The sequence below is a fragment of the Plecotus auritus genome (genome assembly GCF_963455305.1).
Source record: "Plecotus auritus genome assembly, chromosome: 8".
Classification (NCBI taxonomy): domain Eukaryota; kingdom Metazoa; phylum Chordata; class Mammalia; order Chiroptera; family Vespertilionidae; genus Plecotus; species Plecotus auritus.
The window spans coordinates 58,524,451-58,548,835 of record NC_137782.1 but is presented as its reverse complement, the minus strand read 5'-3'; the positions used below and the strand labels follow the sequence as shown (position 1 = coordinate 58,548,835).

Here is a 24,385-nt window from a genome sequence, read left to right as displayed (position 1 = left end):
CAGGCATGTGCCCTGACCTGGAATCAAATCATGACCTCCTGGTTCATAGGTCAACCACTGAGCCATGTCAGCTGGGCTCTAAATCATTCTTGTGTCCAACCCTGTGGGCCTCCTTAATGTAGATCTGCTCCATCCTGCAACTGCTGCTGATCTCCTGACCACTCTCCTGATTAAATTATTTCCTAGAAGTTGTAAAGAAAGACCTCAGCTATCCCTTCCATACACCATCCTAAGGCAAAGCATTCTCTACTGGTTGGTTCCCCTAAATAAAGCCAAGGCAGAAGGGCCCCCAAGAGAACAGCTCCAATAAATGTAGGGGCTCTGCACCAAGCAGACTGACCTCTCATTTCCTAATTGGTTATCAGCTGTTTCTGGGCTTGCTGAGTGGCCCTAGTGACCCTAAGCAGGGAAAAGAGCATTGGTGAGGAATAACAGGATGTTATGGGCAGATGAACAAGAGTGAGATGCCGTTTTCCAAAGGAATGGAAAACTGTACTCAGTTTTGGCCACCGGCCTAGGGTTGAGGTCATGAAATTGGGAATTGCAGGTAGAGGATGATTCTCCCAAGGATTGATCTTTGCCTAGAGTTGCTTGGAATTGAGGAGGCTCTGTATACCCACACTGAGCTGACAGACATAAAGCTTGGTAATGACTCTCAGCAAGGGTCACCTCACCAGCACTAAGACAAACAAAGAGGATACCAAACTCCCCAGGGAGCACAGTAACAGAGCAGGGAAGAGAGAAGGGTAGGTGAAAGAGAAGACCATCCTTACACTGCACACACATACATGCAAGCACATGCACGAACACACATGCTTGCTCCCTCCAAGCTATGAGAACAATGGAAGCCTGCATAGCGGTAGAGGGAAAACATTAAGAATATGAGAATGAGATTTGATATGGACAGGACCAAATCTTAAGTTAAACAACACAGCTGCAAAGTCATGGAATCAGGACTGAGATGTCATGAAGGGAGCCCCCTATTCAGGAAAAAGGAGAATTTAATATAGCATCGGGAGTGTCAATTAGTGGAAACTGAAAACGATTCCATGTTTATACTTCAAGGACTGAATAACAAGGCCTTTCAAAAGGAAATCCCTTCCCATGTTTGTGCCTCCTCTTCTACCACCACCTCTTCTCCATCTGCACCCCTCACCCTTGACTCTCCCACAAGTCTTTGTACCTTCTGGAATGTGCAGTGCTCCCTCAGGTTTCCATGACTTGGCTCATGCTATTCTCTCTGCCTAGGATAACTTCTCTCTCTCTGTTGCTAAACTTCTACGTGTACTTCAAAACCAAACTCGAGCACCTCTTCCATCTTAATTGCTCCCTCTCTGTGTTCCCATAAGCCCTGGAATATAAACTCTCAAAGCACCTTCTATGTCTCCTAGCACTAATCACAGTGGAATTGTATGTTGATTTGATGAAAAGGAGATAGGAACTGGGAAGATGAAAAGAGGGATGAACATGAGATTTTTCACATCTTATTATGACTGATAGATTTTTGAACCATGAATGCATTTCCTCTTTGAAGAAAATTAAAAATGTAATGCAATAAAAGAATTGTTCTCACTACTGTGCAGAGTACTACCCACAATAAAAAGTAATGAATTGTTGATACACAAAACAAATGGATTAGTCTCAAAACATAACGCGCATAAAAGAAGCCAGTCAGAAGGGCAGATGTACTGGATGGTTCCATTTGTATGAAGTTCTAGAGTGGGCAATATAAATGGTAACAGAAATGTATCAGTGGTTTTCTGGAATAGGAGGTGGGAAAGGACATTGGCATGTGAGAACTTCTTGGGATATTAAAATTTTTTTTATATTTCTTGATTATAACATGGTTACATGGGTGTAGACATGTGTCAAGACTCATTGAACTGTACACTTAAAATGTGTGCATTTTATTGAATGCAACTTATCCTATATAATAAAAGCCTAATATGCAAATCGACCAAATGGCAGAACAACAATGACTGGTCGCTATGACGTGCACTGACCACCAGGGGGCAGATGCTCAACGTAAGAGCTTCCCCCAGCCCACAGGCCCCAGGCCAGCCAAAGTGGGTGCCAGTGGGGGGCCCCGATTGCCCCACCAGTCGCCCCACAGAGGGAGGCGACTGGTGGTGGCGGCTGGGGGCAGGGCCGGCAAGTGGGTGGCACCAGGCCAGCCAAGGTGGGTGCCAGTGGGGGCACCCCAATCACCCCGCATATTGCCCCACAGATTGACCCTGATTGCCAGCCAGGTCTAGGGACCCTACCTGTACACGAATTTTGTGCACTGGGCCTCTAGTACCTTAATAAGTTGACTGAAGAACAATGTAGGCAAGAGAAAATCAAAAGTTTCTGGAGCCTGGAGTTTCAGAACCCATGTGTTGTATTTGCAGACTGAATTGAGCTGGCCTTGCCTGATATGAGTAGAGAACAGCAAACCCAGGGTGAAGGCTCAGCAGGCTGGGCAGTGGAAGTTCCCGTTGGAGAGGTGCATCGCAGCCAAGTTGTGGTGGCCTTCACTGCTAGGCGGGGTGTTTAGGTTTCAGCCTGCAGACAATGAGGAATGAACGGAGGGTGTCAGCTAGAGCCAGGTGTGGTGGGGAGGCTCCTTTGGCTCTCAGCAGTACTTGGAAGAGGAAGAAGCTGGAAATGAGAGCACCATTTTCGCTACTCTCAGGCCAAAATTAAACCACAACCTCTCCCCATCTCAAGTTGCTGAAATTTGGGCTGCCCCAAAGCCTTGACCCCTCCCTGCTCTCATTCCCAGCTGGCTCAGTTCCCCATCTGGCCCCTGGGTTTATAAGCACCTCAGCCTCTGCTGTCACCTTCAGTAAGAGAGGCTCCTACAAAGAGACTCTGACCAACCTCTGCCCAGGAAGAAGCTGAGGACAAGATGATGACCAGACCATACTGTGTGGTAGTGGCCCTACTGCTGCTAGCAGAGGTCTCCAGGCTTGGAGAAGGAGCTTCTAATCCTGGGTTTGTGGTCAGGATCACCAGAAAAGGCCTGGAATATGGTAAGTGGGTTTGATCATTCCTCTGGTGCTCACTGTTGCTCATCAAAGTGATGTAACCAGGATTTTTGAAATCTCAGGTTGTGCCCTGCCCGGCTTAGAAACCTTGGCTATGTCACCCTCTGGACTTCAGTTTCCTCATCTTGAATTATCAAAGGTTAAGGGTAGGACTAGATCAGCATTTTTTTCCTGGGTGGTCTGTGGAGCCCCCACATAGCATTGCTGAGACACAATTCTGGAGATTCACCCAAGATTGACTGATGTTGGGCCTAGGAATCTGCATTGTTGACATGTGGTCCAATCAATGGTGAAAAACCCTAAGGTTTGGCCAAACTGTGGAAAATGATTCCTCAAACGTCCTATTGTATTCCATCATTGCTTCCACGATCTGGTTGAATGAGTAAATAACAATGATTGCCATTTACCTAACACTTTGAGTTAATGATCTAATTTAATTCTCAGGCTCAGGTTGATATTATTATTATTATTATATGTGGGGAAACTGAGGTTCATGGAATTTAAGGGACTTTCTTGGGAATATACCAACAGTAAGTGGCAAATCTTGCATTAAATCCCAGTCCTTTTGTGATTCCAAAACCTAGCCACTCAACCATTATGCTTGGTACCTCCCACTGAAGGAGCTAACTCCCTCTATTTGCCCCCAGCCCGCCAATATGGAATGGCCACCCTGAAGAAGGAACTGTCCACCATCAACGTGCCTGATTTATCAGGAAGCTTCCAAGTCGGTTGGGTGGGAAGTGTGAGATACGAGTTTAAGAGGTGAGGTCTCCATTCTTTACCACAGGGGCAATGGAGGAGGAAAAATAGGGGCATAAGGTCAAGGGGAAGGGAGATAAACATGGGATCATCACTTGAACTAGAGGCAGAAGGACCATAGACAGCTCTTATTGGGCATCTGGAAAGTGCTGTGTTTCCTGAATCTTCAGGATGGGAGAGAAACCCTTTGAAATCTTTCACTAGCGCGGCAGGGACTGGCCCTGGATTTCCTCTCTACCAGGAATCCCTGGCACTCTCCTGATTGCCCAGATTAGGAACCTGCTTGAGACATACCATCCATCCCTCCAAAGCCTGGTGGAGGTCTGTAAGCAAGGACTTAGAGTCTTTCTGGAACCTATTCACATTTTATTTGCATACCATCTCTTGAAGACAGCATCCACACATATCCCCAGTGAGGAATAAAGCAGGGGGCCTCCTGGTCCCTGGTGAACAAGTTTTGATTCCTCATCTCTCTCCCCAAAAGACTTAACTGACCTTATTCTCCCTCCAACTTTCACATATTCAGTATTAGAGTCCTCACTTCTCTCTCTCTCTCTCTCTCTCTCTCTCTCTCTCTCTCTCAATGTGTTTTTATTGATCTCAGAGAGGAAGGGAGGGGGAAGGAGAGACAGAAACATCAATGATGAGAGAAAATCATTGATTGGCTGCCTCCTGCATGGGAGGGGGAGCGGGGAGGTGAGGGTGCGGTGGGATGGGGACCAAGCCCAAAACCCTGGGGTGTGCCCTGACCAGGAATTGAACCGTGGCCTCCTTGTTCATAGGTCAACCACTGAGCCATGCCATCTGGGCTCCTTTCTCTTTTTTTCATCCACTCTTTAGTTGCATGGATTTTTCTTCCTCAGCCTCCTCAGTGTCCAGAGTCAGCCCTTGGGGATACTGATAGAAAAGGCTCCTCTTGGAATCCTTCCTGGAGACAATTTCCTGAATACAGTGGGCAAAGGAGAGCTATTTGAAATTTGCACACACACACACACACACACACACACACACACACACGTCCAGGCCATGCCATTTAGAGGTCAATGCCCCTTCCCTATCCCTAAACCACCTCTTACATCTGGTTTCCACAGTAGGTTACTATGGTCTGTTAACACATCCAGATCTGCCACCAGTTATGAGCTTTTCGAGGGCAGGGACTGAGTTTTGAATCTCTGTGGCCTCTGTGCCTACAGCCACGTCAAACAGAGCAGGATCTCAATGAATGTTCCATGAGGGAACTCCTAAGTATCGATCTGGCAACAGTCATAAACTCCAGTGGCCACAGGGGAGTGGGTAATGTAGATGAGTATTCCAGGCAGAGTGACTATATGCAGTGGGGATCAGCGGGAAAGAGGGAAGGAACTTCAATGGAGGGAATTTAATAGAAGAGCTGAAAAGCCAAATAGGGAATGATGAAGCAACTCAGAAATTAGCAACAACAAAAAGTTATTAAACCCAGAGCAGGCAAGACAAAAAGAGGGAAGGTATCAACAGAACACAGTAGCTAGGGCTTCAAAGTAGGAGTTAAGAGCTTGTCAGAAGCCAATCCTAACTAGAAGTCAGTTGCAAAGGATCCTGGGAAATGTAGTTTTCAGAGGTCAGTCACATCCACTGTAAGTCAGAGCAAGAGAAAGAGAATGAACCTGAGAGCAAATAGGCAAATTATAAGTACAATGTTTGTCTGGAGGGCATCTGCCCCATTTAAAGGGGGCAGCTGCTATGCACTGTAGTTAATTGATGCTGTAAGGAAATAAGAACATTGCCTTTTAACTTTTTCTTTTCTTTAATTGATTTGAGAGAGAGGAAGAATGAGGAAGAGAGAGGGAGGCAGAGGGAGAGAGAAAGATGGAGAGAAACAGCAATGTGTGAGAGAAGCATCTATCTATTGCCTCCCACAGGCACCTCAACCGGGGATTGAATACACAACCCGGGTATGTGCCCTGACCAGGAATTGAAACCACAACCCTTCAGTGCACAGAACAATGCTCCAAAGGAGCTGCACTGGCCAGGGCTTTTGACTTTTTTCAAGAGAAACTAGAATTTTAGTTTAGTTTTGTTTTTCTTCATATGTTTACGAGGAAATGTCCTCATTTTAAAATGTTGGCAACTGATTCAAATTGTTAAGAACACTATAGGAAAAGCATAGCTGCAGCATATTGATCATATGTTTGGCCCACAGATCGCCAGGGCGTGATCTCAGACCTAAATTGTGAGCCCTTATTTGTATTTAAAGTGTGGGGAGCAGAGAGAGGAAGCTGCCTCCTGGAGACAGGACACATAATGCCAAGCCAGCTCACAGGTCCTCGCAGTGGTGACGGCCCAGTGAGCACGACAGAAGTTAAAGGGGAGGAGCCGCTATTGGAGGTGGTGTCACACACAAAGGAAGGTCTTTGGTCTCGAGGGAAATCTTCCTGGAGGAGGGAAAGCCCATGCAGACCTTGCAGGATGTGGATGCAATGGTTTGGTTGTCCTCTGTGGTTTAAGTCAATAACAGAAAGAGAGTGTGAGAGGCTGGAGAGGATTCTGGGGGTTCATTCAGAGGACGGATGTGGCCCTAGTTTTCCTGGATTTAATAGTCTGCCTTCCTTCCCTAGCCTGAGAATCCGTAGCTTCCAAATCCGAAACTCCGATCTGAGCCTACTCCCAGGGAGGGGTGTCAGAACCTCCCTGTCCAATAACTATGTGTCTATCAGAGGGAACTGGAAGGTGGAAAAGGCTTTCATGTAAGTAGTACTTGGGTTAGAATGTCTCTCAGCTCTGGGCAAGGGTTCTACTCTGGACTTCCATTTCTGGATTCTTAAACGTCCAAACTATAAAGGGCCCAGATCTGATTACCTCTAAGCCTCAGTTTCATTATCTGTAAAATAGGGTTAATTATAACCCAACCCAGATGCATTTGTGGATTAAATAAGATAGCAGATGTCAGTGTGCCTGGCGCATAGCAAATACTCAGTAAACACTGGCTGTCTTAGTTAATGGTAAGAAGTGGCTGTCAAAATAATATATATGGATCCACTTGAAAATAGAGCCGGAGCTGCCATGCCAGAGGAACTGCCTTGCATGTCTTATGTCTCAAACCTTTGGAATATTAAAACAGGGCAAAATAACCTTTGCACCGAGCCTAAAACAATCTTGTGCCCCAAAGAACTGTTTGCAAAGATAACAAGACAGTAAATGTATGACTACTGGACTGATGACTCCTGGAGTTAAAATTAAAAACAGCATTTAAATTAATATCACTATGTTATATCTTCAGTAATAGAAATGCCTTCCTTCTATCAAATCATTGTTCCCCTTCCCTTTCTCATAAATACCCATTGCCTTTGTCTCCTGATTGAAACATTACTTGGGCTTCTGCCTTACCAATGCTTCTTGAGTAGCTATTGTTATTGACCTCAAATAAATGCTTGTTGCCTCTCGCCTTGAAAGGCCTTTTGATTTTTAGGTCACCAGGGCTCTGGCAGGATGCGCAGCTGGTTAACGGGGAGCTAAGAGATAAGCCTGGGTCTGCATTCTTCTGGTGCCTCTTTCTGGAGGTGACTGATTATTCACTATTTGGTTCCCATTTCTCTGAACCAGCACCCTACAGGGTACTTTTGATCTGAGTGTGGATGGTGTTTCCATCTCGATTTATCTGAACTTGGGCAAGGACGGGTCTGGACGACCCACTGCCTCTGTGGCCCACTGCAGCAACTCCATTGGCCACGTCAGCATTCACATTTCTGGAAACCTAAGGTAAGTCACCCCATACACTTGCTGGAAGTTGTCAGAACTGCCTCAGCATCCAGCTTGCCCACAGGATGTCCCTGATGGAGCAGAAGAGCAAGATTTAAGATTCATCAAAATCAGAGGTAAGGCCAAAACCGGTTTGGCTCAGTGGATAGAGCATCAGCCTGCGGACTGAAAGGTCCCAGGTTCAATTCCGGTCAAGGGCATGTACCTTGGTTGAGGGCACATCCCCAGTAGGAGGTGTGCAGGAGGCAGCTGATGGATGTTTCTCTCTCATCGATATTTCTAACTCTCTCTCTCCCTTCCTCTTTGTAAAAAATCAATTAAAAAAAATCAGAGGTCAGCCCTGGCTAGTGTGCTCAGTGGTTAGAGCATCAGCCCACGGACTGAAGGGTCGTGGGTTCGATTCCCAGTCCCTGTCAGGGCACATGCGAGAGGCGACCAGTTGATGTGTTTCTCTCACATCAATGTTTCTCTCTCTCTCTCCCTTCCACTCTCTCTTTCTAAAGATCAATGGGAAAAATATCCTTGGGTGAGGATTAAAAAACAAAAGATCAGAGGTCAGTGAACTGTAGTCTGTGGGCCCAATCCAGCAGGCCACCTGTGTTTGTAGATGAAGTTTCATTGGAACAGAGCCACGCTCATTTGTTTGCCTTTGTTCTGCCTGCTTTAGCACTACGTTAGCAGAGTTGAGTAGTTGCCACAGAGACCATGCAGCATGCCATGCCAAAAATATTTACTATCTGGCCCTTTAAGAAAGTTTGCTCACCTCTTGGCAAGACTGCCTTTAGTAGGTTACCATTTGAATTTGCTTAAAAAATCCAGCATCTCAAAGCTATGTGCCTGGAGCACATGCTCAGTGAATATCGAATGAATGATGGTGACTGTCTCCCACTCTGTTTTGGTTGCACTGCATCACTCAGACCCTGGCAGGAAACAGAGGGCAACTCAAAAGGCTTAGCTGACAAGAATCTAATGAAGAGAATATTCACTGGAGACTAGCAGCAGCAGGGAGCTATTACCCCCTAGGGTTGAAGGTGAGAGGGAGGGAAGGGTGTTTCCAGAGCCTGGAAAGATCTGGAACCTTGCAGAAGAGCTCTGGGACAGCAGGCAGAGGGACCTAGTGTAAACATCCCAACTCCTCTCTCTTTCCTCCCTGTGTCCGCCTTTGGCCTAAACAACTAGAAGCCAGAGAGCAAGAAGGCTTGAGAGATGAATCTGTACATCAGCCCCCAGGATGCTACCTGCAGAACCCCAGGAAGCACTTGTGTCTGATGTTACCATATCAACTTACAATGCACATACATTCCTAATACATACCACTAATCATTCAATCAGCAAGCATCGAACCATCAAGAAAACTTTATGGGAGAAAATTTTTTACTGGAAGTAATTCCACTAACGCAGTTCACTTATTTCCCACAACCTCTCACCCTCACCCCCAGGAGAGAACAATGTGAGAAGCTCTGTTCGGGGCCATGATTCTCACAGAGTGGTGTCTGTGGTTGGGAGGGGCTCTCGGTGGGCAGCTTTACCCGAAGTGGGTTAGACTCACAGCCTGAGCACCATGAGGTTATTCAGCAATGTCCCTCAACACCTACCTGCGTAGGTAGAAGGGGCTCAGTGCACGTTTGCCAAATGAAGGAACGAGTGAACAACTAAGGGGCCAGATAAGTTGTGTGGTGGACTTTGCAGGGTACAAAGAATAGGTCTTACTCTCCTTATCATACCTTTAAAAATGTAAATGCGTCTGAGTTCATTTGCATAGTTCAAAATTCAAAAAGTGCAAAGGGTACAGAATGAAACCAACCAACTCTCTTTACCAGGGCAACCAATATTAAGTGTCTAATGTCTCATTCCTGAGAGTCTATGCCTGAACACGTAGATATTTTACCACTTTATGTTAACACATTTGGTAGCATGCTATAGAGAGTGCTATATCCCTAGCTCGCCTTACTTCACTATGTCTTTGTAAGCTCTTCCACACCTGAACATAAGAGCTTCCTTTTCAAAGTACTCCATTATATGAAGACACTAAAATGTAATAATTAGTCCTCTATTGATAGACTTCTCTTTTTAGTGTAAGGGGTTTTCTTCCAGTCTTTCGCTACTATACTACAAACAATGCTGCAAAGGATAACCTTGTGCATAATATCATTTGGCATCTGGACAAATAAGTTATAGGATAAATTTTTAAATGGTATGTGCATTTTGTCTTTTTAATATATACTAACAAATTGCCCTTGCCATAGTTTGCTAGTTAGTGGCTATTTCCCCCCATCACCGTCAACACAGCCTATTATCAAAGATTTAGCTTTTTGCCCATCTGAGAGGTGGGAGTATGTCAGTATCCAAGGGTCACCCTCCCTTGGATTAAATTCACTTGGCTGTGATCTTCTTGGGATAACATGGGGAAGGTCACATCTATGGGTAGCCCTCTTGTTGGAAATCTCAGTTCATCATAAAGTGGATCCTGACCCTCTTTCCTCTTTTCTTCAGCTGGCTCCTGAACCTCTTCCATGAAAGAATTGAAAACGAGTTAAAAGATATCTTGAAACAAGAGGTAAAGAAAGAATAAGTAGATTTTTCCATTAAAAATCATTGATAGGTGCATATTTGATATTTGGAAACAGTCTTGTCTTTTAAGTAGGTTATCATTTGAATTTACTTTAAAAAAAACCTTAACTCATTTGTGGTGCAAAGGCAAACCTCAAGGCTTTCCCCAGAGTGAATGATCACATATCTAAATTGGCATTTGAAACAGACAGTGTTTGATATCTAGTTGTAGATAATATTAGAGAGATATGGAGAAGTGGCTTTGGATCCCTGCCTCACACCATTCACAAAAATCAATTCCCAATGGTCTAAGGATTTAAATGCCAAAACAAATCTAAAACTTTTTAGAGGATAAACCTAGGATATCTATCTCATCTTGAGGACAGGAAAATGTTTCTTAAATAAGACTACCCACTCCAAAAAAAGGCATCATATTGAGAACCCTCAGTATTTCTCACCTCTGGAAAAGGCCTTGGCCTTGGAGGCAAAGAGGTACCTCTTACATTTACCCTTGTGTATATTTGGACAAATCAACACACATCCTGGAGCATCAGAGATGGAGTAGGAATAGCTGGAATTAGGAAATCACAAGACTAAGGGCTTCTGGGATCTCCCAAGCTGTAATTCATAGCTTACAGAGGAGTAAATTGGCCTACTGAGGACTACAATTCTGGAGCAGACCCTCCATCTGGCTTTACTTTGAAGCCCTCTGGTGGCCATAGTTAGTACTGCCTACAGACCAGGCACCATGCTCCTTGACAGATTCGCTGATGATAGAAACCCCATTAGGAAAAGGAGGCAAAGGGGCTGGAGAATGGGGTGGTGTAGCCTCTAATTCAAGAGTTGCCTCTTGTACCTAGAAGCTCTTCTACTTTGTCCCTCTGCTTTCTAATATAAGCATTTATGTACTGCATTGCTGGCCACTCAGCTGCCAGAAAACCATGAGAGTGGTAGACCCTAGGGCAGTGCTGACTTGACCACCATCCACTTGTAACAGGGTTCCAGGAACTAAAATTGGGCCCATCTGTCTGCGAGGCCAGCCCAAGTGGGACAGTGACCAGGTGTTGATGGGGGTAGTGGTCTCTTCTCCCTTTTCACCATACTCTCTTCCTCCCCTCACATATCTACCTACAAGGTGGGGATATAACACACGGTTCCTAGAGTGGAGGGGGCGGGAGGAGGGAGAAGGAAGGACTCGCCTGACTTTCTCACCCACTTTCTCGGCAGATCTGCAAAATCGTCAGGACATCAACATCCTCACACCTGGAGCCCTATCTCCGGACTCTGCCAGGTTAGGAGCCCCCTCACTTCTCGGGTGCCATCAGATGCCATGGCACCCAGTACCCCTGGAACCACCACCCCCTCAAGAGCCCTGGGAGAATTTTCCCCATTAGGCATCTCTCCATCTTACAGAGTTAGATATGGGATGACCACCTCTTGGGGGGTCTGTTCTCCAGGGGTGGGGGAGTAAGGTGACTAAGGGTGGTGACTCACAAACCTGCTGGGAGCACAAGGTGGACAGAAAATTAGAATATATGGGAGGATCATGTGTTTGCTTTTACAAAACAGGGGTGCTCTGACCTCCCTGTGCAGGGCTGGGACCCTCCTAGCCCTGACCCTCTGGCTGACACAGGTACCTTCTACAATCACACATCAGGTCAGGTCTCCCTCTCTTCTAGAAATCTATCAAAGACTTCTCCGACTCTCAGAATAATGGGCCAGCTGTGGGGGACAAGGCCTTGCATGGTCTGGCCCAGTCCACCACAGCACTGTCTCCAGCTTTACCTTGCTCCCCTCCCCAACTCAGCCAGCCACTTTGGTCCCTATTCATCCCGCTGCTGTATGGTGCTCCATAACACTGCGAGATCTCTGCACATATCATTCCCTCTGCCAGTGCCTTCCTCCACATTTACCCCCCTTCACCCAGTAAACACCTGCTGTTCCTTCAGATCTCAGCCAAAGCAACACCTCCTCTGGGAAGTTTTCCCTGACTCCCCGTGCAAGTCACTTTACCCCCAATTTAACTCCTGTTATATGGCTGGAATCATCCTATGGACTTCTACCTAACATCTAACATACTAGCAATTGAACATTTATTTCCTTGACTATTTGATTATTTCCTCCTCTGAACTTAGGCTCAGTAAATACTAAATTAATGAATTAATCAATAAATGAATGAATGAAGTACTCTCTCTGTGACTGAAGATACATGGATATGCCCCAGCCCATTTCCATTCATCAAAGGCTACAGTCCATGTGAAAGGAGCTCCCAGTATAGAATTTGCACAATTGTGTTTAGCCACTGTTCATAATGCTGCCTCTTTCCCACTCCATAGTCGCCTTGATGATTGACCAGGTTGCTGGCATTGACTACAGTTTAGTAGGAGCTCCCCAGGTGACCTCCCAAGGCCTGGACACGCCCTTCAAGGTAAGGGGTTGTGGGTAAAGGGTCTTGGAGCTGAGAACTGGCAGGAAATCAGCTGTACCTTTCAGTGTCAGCTCCTACCCTCCCTCTCCAGTCCACCTGCCTGTCACTCCACATCCTTGACCAGGGCCCACAGTGGGCAGATGTGATACTCAGCACTGCAGAGCAAAACCTAAAACAAGGTTTCTGAACCAACGTGGTGAATCTGTCTGTAGTCCAGAGAGAGCTGAGCTTGAATCCTGGCTCTATCACTTATGTGGTGGGGAACCTTGTAAGAATTAACCTCTCTATTAAATTGGAATAATAATAGTCTTCCCCATAAAGTTGCCATAGGAATTAAGTGAGATGTGTATAAAGTGCTTAGCAAGTGCCTGGCACCTAACACATATAGGGTAGCATTGTTATTACTATCTGCCCACGCCTATCGTAGACTGAAGAATGGCTCTCTAAAATGTCCATGTCCTGGAACAGAGTGCGGAATCTTGGAGGAAAGGCAGGGGAGGGTGGGTGGGTGGGAGGTAATCAACAAAAGACCATATATGCATATATGCATAACCCATGGACACAGACAATAGGATGGTGAAGGCCTGGGGTGTGGGGCAGGGGCAGGCTGGAGGGGGCCAATGGGCATGTCCTATACCTTGAAATCTGTAAATGCTACCTTACAGCCCTAGCCAGTTTGGCTCAGTGGATAGAGCATTGGCCTGAAGACCGAAGGGTCCCAGGTTCGATTCTGGTCAAGGGCACGTACCTCAGTTGCAGGCTCCTCCCTGGCCTGGGCTCTGGTCAGGGCACATGCAGAAGGCAACCAATCAATCTGTCTCTCTCACATTGATGTTTCTCTCTGTCTTTCTCTCTCTTCCACTCTCTCTAAAATCAATGGAAAAATATCTTTGGGTGAGCATTAAAAAAAAAAAAATGTTCCCTTACCTGGCAGAAGGGATTGTGTAGGTGTGATTAAATTAAGGGTGTTGATGACAAGATTATCCTGGCCTGTTGTAATCACTGGGATCCTTATAGAAGGGAGGTAGTAGATAAGGACAGAAGGCAATGTGACAATGAAAGTGAGAGTTGGAGTGAAGCAAGAGGTGATGCGATGGAGGGACCACAGCCCAAGGAATGCAGGTGGACTCTGGAAGGTAGAAAAGACAAGGAAGCAGATTCGCCCTTGAAGCCTCTAGAAGGAGCCCAGCCATAACATCTTGAGCTTAGGCTTCTGACCTCCAGAAATGCAAGGGAATAAATTTGTGCTGATGTAAGCTACTAAGATTAAGGTAATTTATTACAGCAGCCACAGGAAACTAGGACACCCCCTCTTCATAGTGGTCTCTTCCACAACTCCCCTGTAGCTGCCCTGGAGTGCCACGCCCTCCAATTTCATTTATTTAACTAACATGTATGTGCTTCTTACTGTCCCAGATACTGTTCAATATTAACTGCTTTAAATTTCATATTACCTCCATGAAGTAAAAACTTTTAGCATCATCCCCATTTTGTGATGAAGTTGAGGCACAGGCAGTTAGTGACTTGCCTAAAGTTGCAGAGCCAGTAAGTGGCAGACCAGGACTCAAACCCATACTGTTAAGCTCCAGAGTCCATGCTTTTCACCACCGCTGGGCCTCCTGTCCTGTGTCCTGAGCCCAAGTGAACACAGGACGTACCTCCCCACCAAAAGAGGGATTTCAGGCAGCTGTCAGAACCTAGATGTTGTGGGGCCAGAGGGAATCTTTCAGGACCCCTGACCCCACATTCTGGAGAGAAACTGCCCCCCTCCCCCAGCCACCTCCCAGGCACAGGAGGCCTCCCCCAGGCAGGCTTTGGATGTCTCTGCCTGACAGCCTCTCTGGAAGGAACCCTGGGTGACTGATATGTCCTTCTGTCTCCAGGGTGAATTCTTTAGCCGAAGCCAGCGCTCCCCAGTTTCCTTCGATGCTCCTCCCATTAGGCTGCCCCAGGAGCATGACCGTATGGCCTACTTTGCAGTTTCCCAATATGTCTTCAACACGGCCAGCCGGGTTTACCACCAGGCTGGGCACATGAACTTCACCATCCGAAATGAGGACGTGAGTAGGGGATGGAGGAGGCTGGGGGTCCAGGAGAGAGCACCAAGTGGGACTATAGACCCTCTCTGGATGTCCTAGGAAGCTAGGGGAAGAATGTGGAATTTGGAGCCTGCCCAACATGAGTGCCAAGCCAGGCTGTGCCTCAGTTTCCCTGTCTGTGCACATGGACTCCCAGGGGTTCTATGAGAGATTGTAAAGAGCTTGTGTCTGTCGCACAATACATGCTAGCTATTATTGGCAGGGATTTACAAAAATAAGACAGACTCTGGTGTGTCAGAACAGGTTCTCCGAGCAGTAGATGCCCAGATAGCATTAGACTTATAAGAGTCTTATTAGGGAAACGCCTGTGAGGGATCAAAGAGAGAAGGAGGAGGAGGTGGGAGAGCCCTCAGACTGCGATGTGATGTGGTACTCACACCTTGAACAGAGAGGGAAGGCAGCAGGGTCGACATGCTACTGCATAGCTCTGGAAAGTCGCAGCCAAGCTGGTGGGAGTGCAAGAGCAAAGCTTGCTGATTGGAGGAGGATCACACACATCATCAGAGTGTGAGGAGTGGGCTCCAGGCCAAAATCCTACCTGTGCTCTTTCACATCTGACCCCGATTACACAGGCCAGACCAGACCTGGGGCAGGGCCAGTGCTTGTCAGTCTCTAGAAGGAGCTCAAGCCCTGCCCCACTCCCACCCAAGACTGGCATATCAGCATTCCTACTCCAGACACTTCCGTTCAGAGGTCTCCTTATGGATGGGGGAGGAGGGGACACGTCAGCCAAGACACTGTTCATGTGCCTCCAATGAGACCCCTTCCCGGAGGTCTCGAAGACAGTTTTCTTCAGTCTCAGTACTTTCCTACTTCACCTCCTCCCTGTCTCCTCCACCTCTGCCCCCTGAGTCCACAGAACAGCAGGGGCCTTTTGTTCAGGGATCCCTTGGCAATAAGATGATCCCCTAGCCCAGCTGCATCGGTACATCTGACCCTCGAAGATGCCATGCCACAGGGGAAAATGGACAATGGGGGTGGGGGAGTGCCCTTTCCTGTTGGTCTCTTGCTTATACTACCACTTCGAATCCTGGCAGTGATCTGACAAAATTCTCCAGCTCTACCACTCCAGTCATGCTCCGCAAGGGCTGGGAGCTGCCTGGCAGAGCATGCCTCAGGTGTGAATGCTTTGGGGCCTGATTGTGAGGCAGTGGCAGCCAGCTCCCCTCCTCTCTGCTGACCCCCTTGAAGGTAGTTCTGAGCAGCACAGCTCCAGAGCCTATGCAGTGATAAGTGCCACAGGAGCTGTCCATGTAAAGAGTGGGGATCTTGAGGGAGGAGAGATGAAGGAAGGTTGGCTAAGAACAGGTGTAGGCAGGGTTCCCCATAACAAGCTGAAAGATCAGCAAGTCATGAGGTGGGTAGAGAAAGATGAGAGGTGGTGAGAAACAGATTTTGGGGGAAGCTATATCTGGAAGCTCACTAAATCCAGATTGTGGTGGTGATCAGTCCTCATTGGCCGTTTAGGGGATCATCCTGAAAAATAATAAATAACAATAACAGACATTTATTAAGTACTATTTAGTACGTTCCAGGTACTGCACTTCATGCTTTCTCTGCATACTATCTCATTTAATCCTTGCACAGCCTGTACAGCAAGTGTCATTATTATCACCCCATTTTACAGATACAGAACCTAACCGTGTTTCTCAGCAATCACTCAGCTAAAGAATGGTGGAACCCAAGCTGTCTGGCCTCTGAGGCCACACCCTTTACCACCATGATATCCTGCTTCTTAAGCAACTTCCTGCTTCTTCTGCTGCAGAGTCCTCTGGACTTTCCAATTCACTTGCACACCAAATCACTAGGGGCTGTGATTCCTCAGGTAAGACCGCTGCCTACTCATCATAGAGGACAAGGCAAGCCCCTTGACCTAGGCCAAAGTGGAGTTTGTATTTGAGCTATGCATAGACTTTCTCCAAACAGCTTACCTATTAGAACACTGGGTAAAGATAAAAATTGTTCATTTCTTTTGTATAAAATTCCCATCATTCTGATTCCTTATGGCATAAATATGGAGGATCTGGATTCAGACTGCCTGTGTTTTAATCCTGAGTCTGCTATTTTCTATCTTTGGAACTCACTCTTGTTGGGTCTTAGTTTCCTCATTTGTCAAAGAGGGACAGCAATAGTACCTGCCCCACTGAATTGTATCAATGGGAGACAACAGCACTCAACCATTACAATGTACAGAATCCTTCCAAGGCACAAATGGGGCATGTTGAGCAGGCTAATAATTGATATTTGCTTGATGTTTATGTAGAGCATAGCTGAAAGGAGGCAGGAGCAGAGTAAAGAAGAGCACTCAGCCTTCCCTCTCTTGAATCAGGCAATTCAGCTCAGCCCCAAACTTGCACACTAGTTAAAACAAGTTGGCCAGCATAGAAGGAAGTATAGTGACAATCATTCTTTTTTTTTAAAAAAAATATGTTCATTGATTTCAGAGAGGAAGGGAGAGGGAGAGAGAGAGATAGAAACATCAATGATAAGAGAGAATCATTGATCAGCTGCCTCCTGCATGCCCCACACTGGAGATCGAGTTCATGACCCGGGCATGTGCCCTGGCCAGGAATTGAACCGTGATCTCTTAGTCCATAAGTTGAGAGTCAACTACTGAGCCACAACAGCTAGGCAACCATCTATTATTATTGGAACATGCCCATTGGGGTGTCTCACCCATCTCACACTCTTTATCAGAGTGCCCTTTCCAACCACAATAGCCATCTATTGAAAAGGAGTTCTGGAAAATACAAGTTTCTCCATCCTGTGATATTTCCACTGCTGATATCAGGCCATTAGAGATTGAACCAGAGTCCCTCCATTTGTGTTCTGCTCTCTCTTGAGTCTCTGCCCTCTTTCTACAGCTGGCCAGGTTGTACCCCAATACAGAGCTAGAACTTGAGATATCACCTGAATCAGCTCCATTCTTGATGTTCACCCCTGAAAATGTTACCTTCATGCCAGTGATGAACATCCAGGCATTTGCCCTGCTGCCCAATTCTTCTAACCGCAAGCCACTCTTCCAACTCAGGGCGGTAAGTCTGATTCTGGCTGGGGCAGCAAAGGGTTATGTTTGCCATGGGTGTAAGCCCCTCCCTCAGCTGAAAGACTAGGAGACTGCACAGCTGATAGATGCTAGAGGCTATTTATTTCCACTGGAGGTATAAGTGGGCCTTGCAATTCTGATCTGAATGGCCAGGCTTCCCAAGGGCATCTATATCTATATATATAATAGCTTAAGTGACCGTTATGGTGGAACAACCAGAACGACCAGTTGCTATGATATGCACTAATCACCAGGAGACAGACACTCAATGCAGGAGCTGGCCCCTGGTGGTCAGTGCATGCCTACAGGGGGAGTGCTGCTCAGCCAGAAGCTGGGCTCACGGCTGGCAAGCGCAGTGGTGGTGGTGGGAGCCTCCCCCACCTCCGTAGCAGTGCTAAGGAGCTGCAAGCTGAGCAGTAAGGAGTGAGGGATCCTGGATTGCGAGAGGGATGTCCAACTGCCAGCTTAGGCCCGATCCCCAGGAATCGGGCCTAAGCCGGCAGTCAGACATCCCCTGAGGGGTACTGGACTGCAAGAGGGTGCAGGCCGGGATGAGGGACACCTCCCCACCCGAGTGCATGAATTTTGTGCACTGGGCCTCTAGTAGTTAATATTATCAGAGTTTCAAGAAACTTTAAAAGTCATTCACTCCAGCTGAGTTGAAAATTTTAGCTTTCTCGCTGCTGTTGGTTATAAAAAAAATTGTTTAAAGCATAACCCTATTTAAATTGTTATAAATGAAAGTCATCAAATTATCTTTTTAAAGAAGATATAAAATTTAAAGAACTCTTAAAATAGCAATACTCTTGCTATTGATTTATAGACTCAACATAACCCCTATCAAAATCCCAGCTGGCATTTTTGCCAGATAACATGCTGATTCCAAAATTCATATGTAAATTCAAGGGGCCCAGAATAGCCAAAACAATCTTGAAAAAGAAAAATAAAGTTGCATAACTCATACTTTCCTATTTCAAAATGTGCCATAAAGCTATATTAATCAAGATAGTATGGTACTGGTGCAAGGATAGATATAAATATCAATAGAATAGAATTAAGAATCCAGAATTAATTCCCCATATTTATAGTCTATTGATTTTCAACAAGGGAACAAACACAATTAAATGTGGAAGAACAAACTTGCAGGAAAGGGTGCTGGGGCAACTGTACATCCACATGCAAAAGAATGAAGTCAGACCATCATAATAAAAAATGAACTCCAAAGGATCATAGACCTAACTGTGAGAGCTGAAACTATAAAACTCTCAGAAAAAAAATATAGCAATAAATTTTCATGACCTTGGGTTAGGCGGAGCCTTCTCAGATCAACTCAAAAGCACAAGCAACAAAATAAAAAATAGGTAAATTGGAGTTCATCAGAATTAAAAGCTTGTAGTTCAAAGGACACCGCCATTCTAGAAAGTGAAAAGACAGCCCACGTAAACAGAGAAAACATTTGCAAATCTTATATCTGACAAGGGCTCAGGACCTGACAAGTGCTCAGATATTCTCTGAACTTCCCTTGATAGTCTGCTCCAAAGTCATGCTTATAGGGGCAGACAGTCTCCCAATTTGAATACTCTGAGTCTAGTTTGGGCTTATTCCTCATTTTTTTTCTCTCTCTTTTTTGTGAGTATGTGTGTGTGTGTGTTAATCCTCACCTGAGGATATTTTTTCCCCACAGCTTTTCAAAGAGAGTTAGGGAGAGAGAGAGAGAGAGAGAGAGAAAGAGAGAGACTCACACACCGACTGGTTGCTTTCCACACATGCACTGACCAGGGGCAGTGAGCAAACCCACCATCTAGGTACATGCCCTTGACTGGGATTCAAACCCAAGACCCTTGGATTCAAGGGGCAACACTCTAACCATGGAGCCACACCAGACAGTGCTTATTCGCCCCCTTCTTGATGCTTCCATCAAGATTGAAACCTCAGCCCTAGCCGGTTTGGCTCAGTAGATAGAGCATCAGCCTGTGGACTGAAGGGTCCCAGGTTTGAGTCCAGCCAAGGGCACGTACCTTGGTTGCAGGCTCAACCCCCAGCAGCATGCGGGAAACAATCAGTTGATGTGTTTTTCTCATGTCGATGTTTCTCCCCTCCTATTCACGCTCTACAAAAAAAATCAATGGACACATGTCCTCGGGTGAGGATTAACGCAAAAACACACACAAATGAATGTCTCTTTCTATCTCTCCCCCACCTCAAATAAACAAATAAAATAATAATAATAATTTTTTTAAAAGATGGAAACCTCAGAAATCTTAGCTCACCTTTCTTAAAGTTAGCTGTGGAGCCACCAACATCCTGCATCCTCAGTTCATAATCCTTGAGTAGCTGCCTTTTCCTCCTAAGTCCCACATCTGGCCGTGGTTTCTATTTCCAGAGATTTGTCTTCTGGACTGGGAGCCAACACAATGCCTACATAGCCTGAGAATCTGGGTGGTGTCCTTTTGCTTTCAGAGAACTAACATCTCCGCCACTGTCAGTGTGAGCTCCGGCAGGGTCCTTGGCTCATTGACCCCAGGAAGGTAAGAGGCCATGGGTGTGGGTGTGAGCAGAGGGTGTGGAATGGGTGGTCAGAGCATCAAGACTGGTTCACTGATAGGGCTGGAGCTACCCCTTGGGAACAGGAGTCTCCACTGGGGCTGTCTCATTCTCTAATCTGGCCCCTCTGAAAAATGCACATTGGCAATGCCTCAGGGGAAAAGCCAGAAGCCGAGAAAAGCTGTCAGGTACCAGAGGTCACCTTCAGGTTCCCCATCACTATGGGCTCCTCACTTCCCCTCATAGGCATCAGTGAAGGAGCTGAAACTTCTGCAAAGAGAGTACTTAGGAACAATAGTCCAGTTGGAGAGGGTGGGGCTTGGAGCTGTATTTGCAAGGACTTTACATACAAAATTGAGAAAAACTGTCAATATTACACACCAGAAAGTGCAGATTTTGGATGGAGGATTAAAGGTGCCCCAAGCCACTGCTTACTGCTCCATTGTTCAGGTACCCAATCAATAGGCAAGTATTTATTTAATCATGGAGTTCAGGTTTTGGACAGCAGAAACTATACTGCCCCCCAGTGGTTGGCACTGGCCCTGGTGGTACTCTCTGTCCAGAGCTCTCACCTGTGCCCCATGTCTTAGCTGCTCTGGCTGCTGCTCCCTGCTGAGGTACAGGTGCAATGGATTCATCAGAACAAATTCCTGGCCTCAGGTTTAGGTGTCTGTTGGTTGATAGAATGCCAACCCCATTCAAATGAACATCTCCGTAAGAGGTCTTTAAAAAGAAAAGCTAGTCCAGCCAGTGTGGCTCAATTGGTAGAGTGTTCCATGCACAAGTAGGTTGCAGGTTGGATTCCCCATCAGGGCACATGCCCGGGTTGAGGGCTTGATCCCCAGTAAGGGGTATGCAGGAGGCAGCCAATCAATGTTTCTCTCATCAATGTTTTTCCCTTTCTCTGAAATCAATTAAAAATATCATTTTTTAAAAAAGAGAAATAAGTTAATGGTGAGCTTTTAGAGGTCCCTGAATTTGAGTGTATGCATAGACCTGGCTTGGGGGGTCTCTGCAGTATCAGGGAGGCCAGCCAAGAGCTTAGTCTGAGGAGATAGCAAAGTGAGCAGAGGATCTCACCCAATAATTTACTCTGGAATTATTAAAATTACTCTGCCTCATGAGCAGAAAGCAGAGATCTGTTGAGGGTAATTAGAATTCCTGAACAAGGGAACCAGGTCAGCAGCCAAAGGGAGCAATGGGGAAATTGGTGTTCAGCTTTTATAGTGACAGCAATCCAGGTGCTGAGTCCTTCTGCCTTCCTTAACTCCAGTGGCTGCCAGCTGCCTGCCATTACCATTTGTGGTGCCTCTCTTTTCTGTTTTTTTTTTTTTTTTTTTAAATATATATATATTTTAATTGAACTCCAGAGAAAGGGGGAGAAAGAAACATCAATGTGAGAGCAAAATATCGATTGGCTGCCTCCTGTATGTGCCCCACAAAAATCGAGCTGGCAACCTTTCAGTGCATGGGACAATGCCCAACCAACTGAGCCACACCAGCCAGGGCCTCTTTTCCATTTTTATTGTCTATTCCCATATTATACAAATAATCCATGCTCATGGCAAGATAAAAAAAGAGAATTAAAAAAGTTTAAACAAAAATCACTCATAATCTTGCTCCATAGAGACTATTACTCTTAATAGTTTCATGTTTCATTCCAGTCTTTTTTTATACATTTATATATAACTGGAAACATACAGTGCATTATTTTTTATACTCCACTTTCTCCAGTTAATATTTATGTCATCATAATTTCTTCCAAGTTATCAAAAGTGCTCAGATAACACTATTTTTTTAATGCCACTTCTTAAATCACAGTGCATGCTTAAAGCCTTAAATTGCAGAGGAACTGTTGGGTGCCCAGCTCTGAAATGCCCTTGCCCATAGGGACTGCACACCCCACAGCATAAGTGTGAAAAAGTATTAGCCAAGGCCTGGAGTGACCATGCTTCTCTCTTCTCCACACAGTAAGCTGAAATTGGAGCTGAAACACTCCAACATCGATTTCTTCAATGTGAGTTGTTTTCTCTTCAGTATTTCTTGACTGTCTTGTCCAAGCAGGGCATCATGGGGTTCAAGAAGTAACAAGGTCCCAGAAGAAGACGCACTGCAGTCTTGCTGGAAATGAGACACCTCATCTGAAAGTTAACCAGACGAGAGAGGCATTGCCTGAGGGCTCAAGGGGCGACAGGACAGGGACATTGAGAGTATGATGTTTTAAGGGAGATAGATCTACGCTCTTAGATCAGCTCTGCCATTTCCTAGCTGTGTGACCTTAGCAAATCACTCACCCTTTCTAAGCCTCAGTTTCCCTGACTATAAAATGGGAATAATAGCATTTACCTCAAATGGGGGCTGTAATATAAAATGGGGCAATGAATTCAGTAAGACACTTTGACAAAATGTCTCACATAATAAGCTCTCAACATATGTTCATTATTTTAATAATGGTGGCCCAGGCACACAATCCCTGATGGGTTTCAAAATTGAGACTTTTTGAGATAATATGGGGCATGCACCACATTATATAACAATTCCAGCAGGATCTGGGGCAGCACTCTATAATCAAACACATTACTATTTCTGCCACCAAATTTTAAAATATTCACACAAAGTAGATAGCCCTATGACTGCTGTGGTCATTTTGCTTTAAAATGAGCTTGCATACAGTTATGAAGAATGAAGTTCAGAGATTTTGGAGTTTGGGGGGACTGCGAACAGGGAGTTGTTTATCTGTGGTAGTGATAGGACAGTCAACCTTTATTTTGTAAATGGAATGACATGTCGATGTGTCCAGAGGTGGGGACAGATGTTCTTTTTTTGGACTCATTTGATCCTTTTGCTCCGGCCCCTCCTGTTCCAGGTGGGGTTGCTGGAATCCATCTTCAATTACTATGCATCCTACATCATATTTCCCTCTCTCAATGGTAAGAATAGCTGCTACTGACTGTCACGTGTGAAGGCTGAATTCTACCCTTTCTGTAGCATTTATGGTTCATTCATTTAAGACATTGAGCCTGTATTCTGTGCTGGCTGGGGTACTATCCCTCAGAGGTCATACTTTCTGGGGAAGGCATACGTGTAAGTTGATAAATGCCACAACAGGAGGAAGCACTGGGGGCTGCAGGAGCTAGGAGGAGGCACTAAACATGACTTAGAGGTCACCCCAGGAGGTGAGGGCTAAGTTGAGTCCAAAGCACAAGGAGTTAGACCCAAGAAGAGGAAGCATTCCAGGTAGCACATGGAGAATACCTGGAGTTGACACCCATGGGTCCTGAGCCAGGTTAGGACTGTGGTCCTTGGGGATGAGTCCCTGGATAGAAACTGCACGGCCCAGCCCTGGCCATTTTGGGTGATGATTGAGGAAAGGCTCTTGAAGGGATAGAAGCCCAGGAGGCTGTAGACTTCTAGAGGCTACATTTCCCAAGTATTTGCCTGTGTGTACCCACTCCCCTATCCCCCCCTCCCCGAAAAAACACACAGCCCTGAATCCAATAGTCTCCATTTCAGTGGCCCACTCTCATTGGTCAGCTGCAAATGCAATGTCTGTGTCTCCACACCTCCCAGTGTTTTCTGTCCAGCCCACTCTCTGCTGTTTATCTCCCAGCAAAGCTTGAGAAGGGCTTCCCACTACCTCTGCCCAGGGACACCTACCTCAACAGCTTGGAGCTCCAAATCCACAAGGTCAGTGAGAAGTGGGGCCTGGTGGGGAGCCCTAAGAACGCCTGGGAGGGCTGCTTTCGGGTTGATGGATATTAAGGGGAGTCCTTAACTCCCACTTACATCCTAGACCTAATTTTCATAGAAAAAAAAAGTTTTGAATTTTGGTGTATAAATGGCCGGTTTTGATGATCTGAAATCTGGGCATCATGTACAATAGCTCAGTTCTCAATAATTCAGGTCCAACGGTAATTGAACATCTACAATGTGCAAGGTCCTTAGCCATGTATGGCAGAATGTGCAAAGGCGTCAGGTTAGATGCAATACTTTGGGGTTGGGGAGAGGCCACCTGAAGAAGCCCTGGATGTCCTTGGTGGAGTGAGTCCCCACTGGGCCACTGACCAGCCCTCCTACCCACAGCAGCAAGGGATGGTCCTGGAGAAAAACTGACCATGCCTTCTAGTGGTAGGAATGTATCAGGGCAGGGGACAGGGACAATCACAGTACAATTGGATATAAATCCAGAAGTACT

The 24,385-nt window shown here is 46.0% G+C and overlaps 1 protein-coding gene across 1 annotated transcript; it reads left to right on the top strand.

Moving 5' to 3' along the window:
* Window positions 1-2,890: 2,890 nt before the first annotated feature.
* On the top strand, window positions 2,891-23,952 carry LOC308256554 (lipopolysaccharide-binding protein-like; the record flags this gene model as incomplete). Its single annotated transcript, XM_080684891.1, has 14 exons — window positions 2,891-3,014; window positions 3,677-3,791; window positions 6,383-6,511; window positions 7,368-7,523; window positions 10,017-10,080; window positions 11,301-11,364; window positions 12,410-12,501; window positions 14,385-14,561; window positions 16,366-16,425; window positions 17,465-17,635; window positions 20,107-20,174; window positions 22,162-22,207; window positions 23,057-23,120; window positions 23,801-23,952. 14 exons carry the CDS (start codon window positions 2,891-2,893, stop codon window positions 23,950-23,952), a joined length of 1,482 nt encoding a protein of 493 aa, XP_080541017.1.
* Window positions 23,953-24,385: the final 433 nt, after the last annotated feature.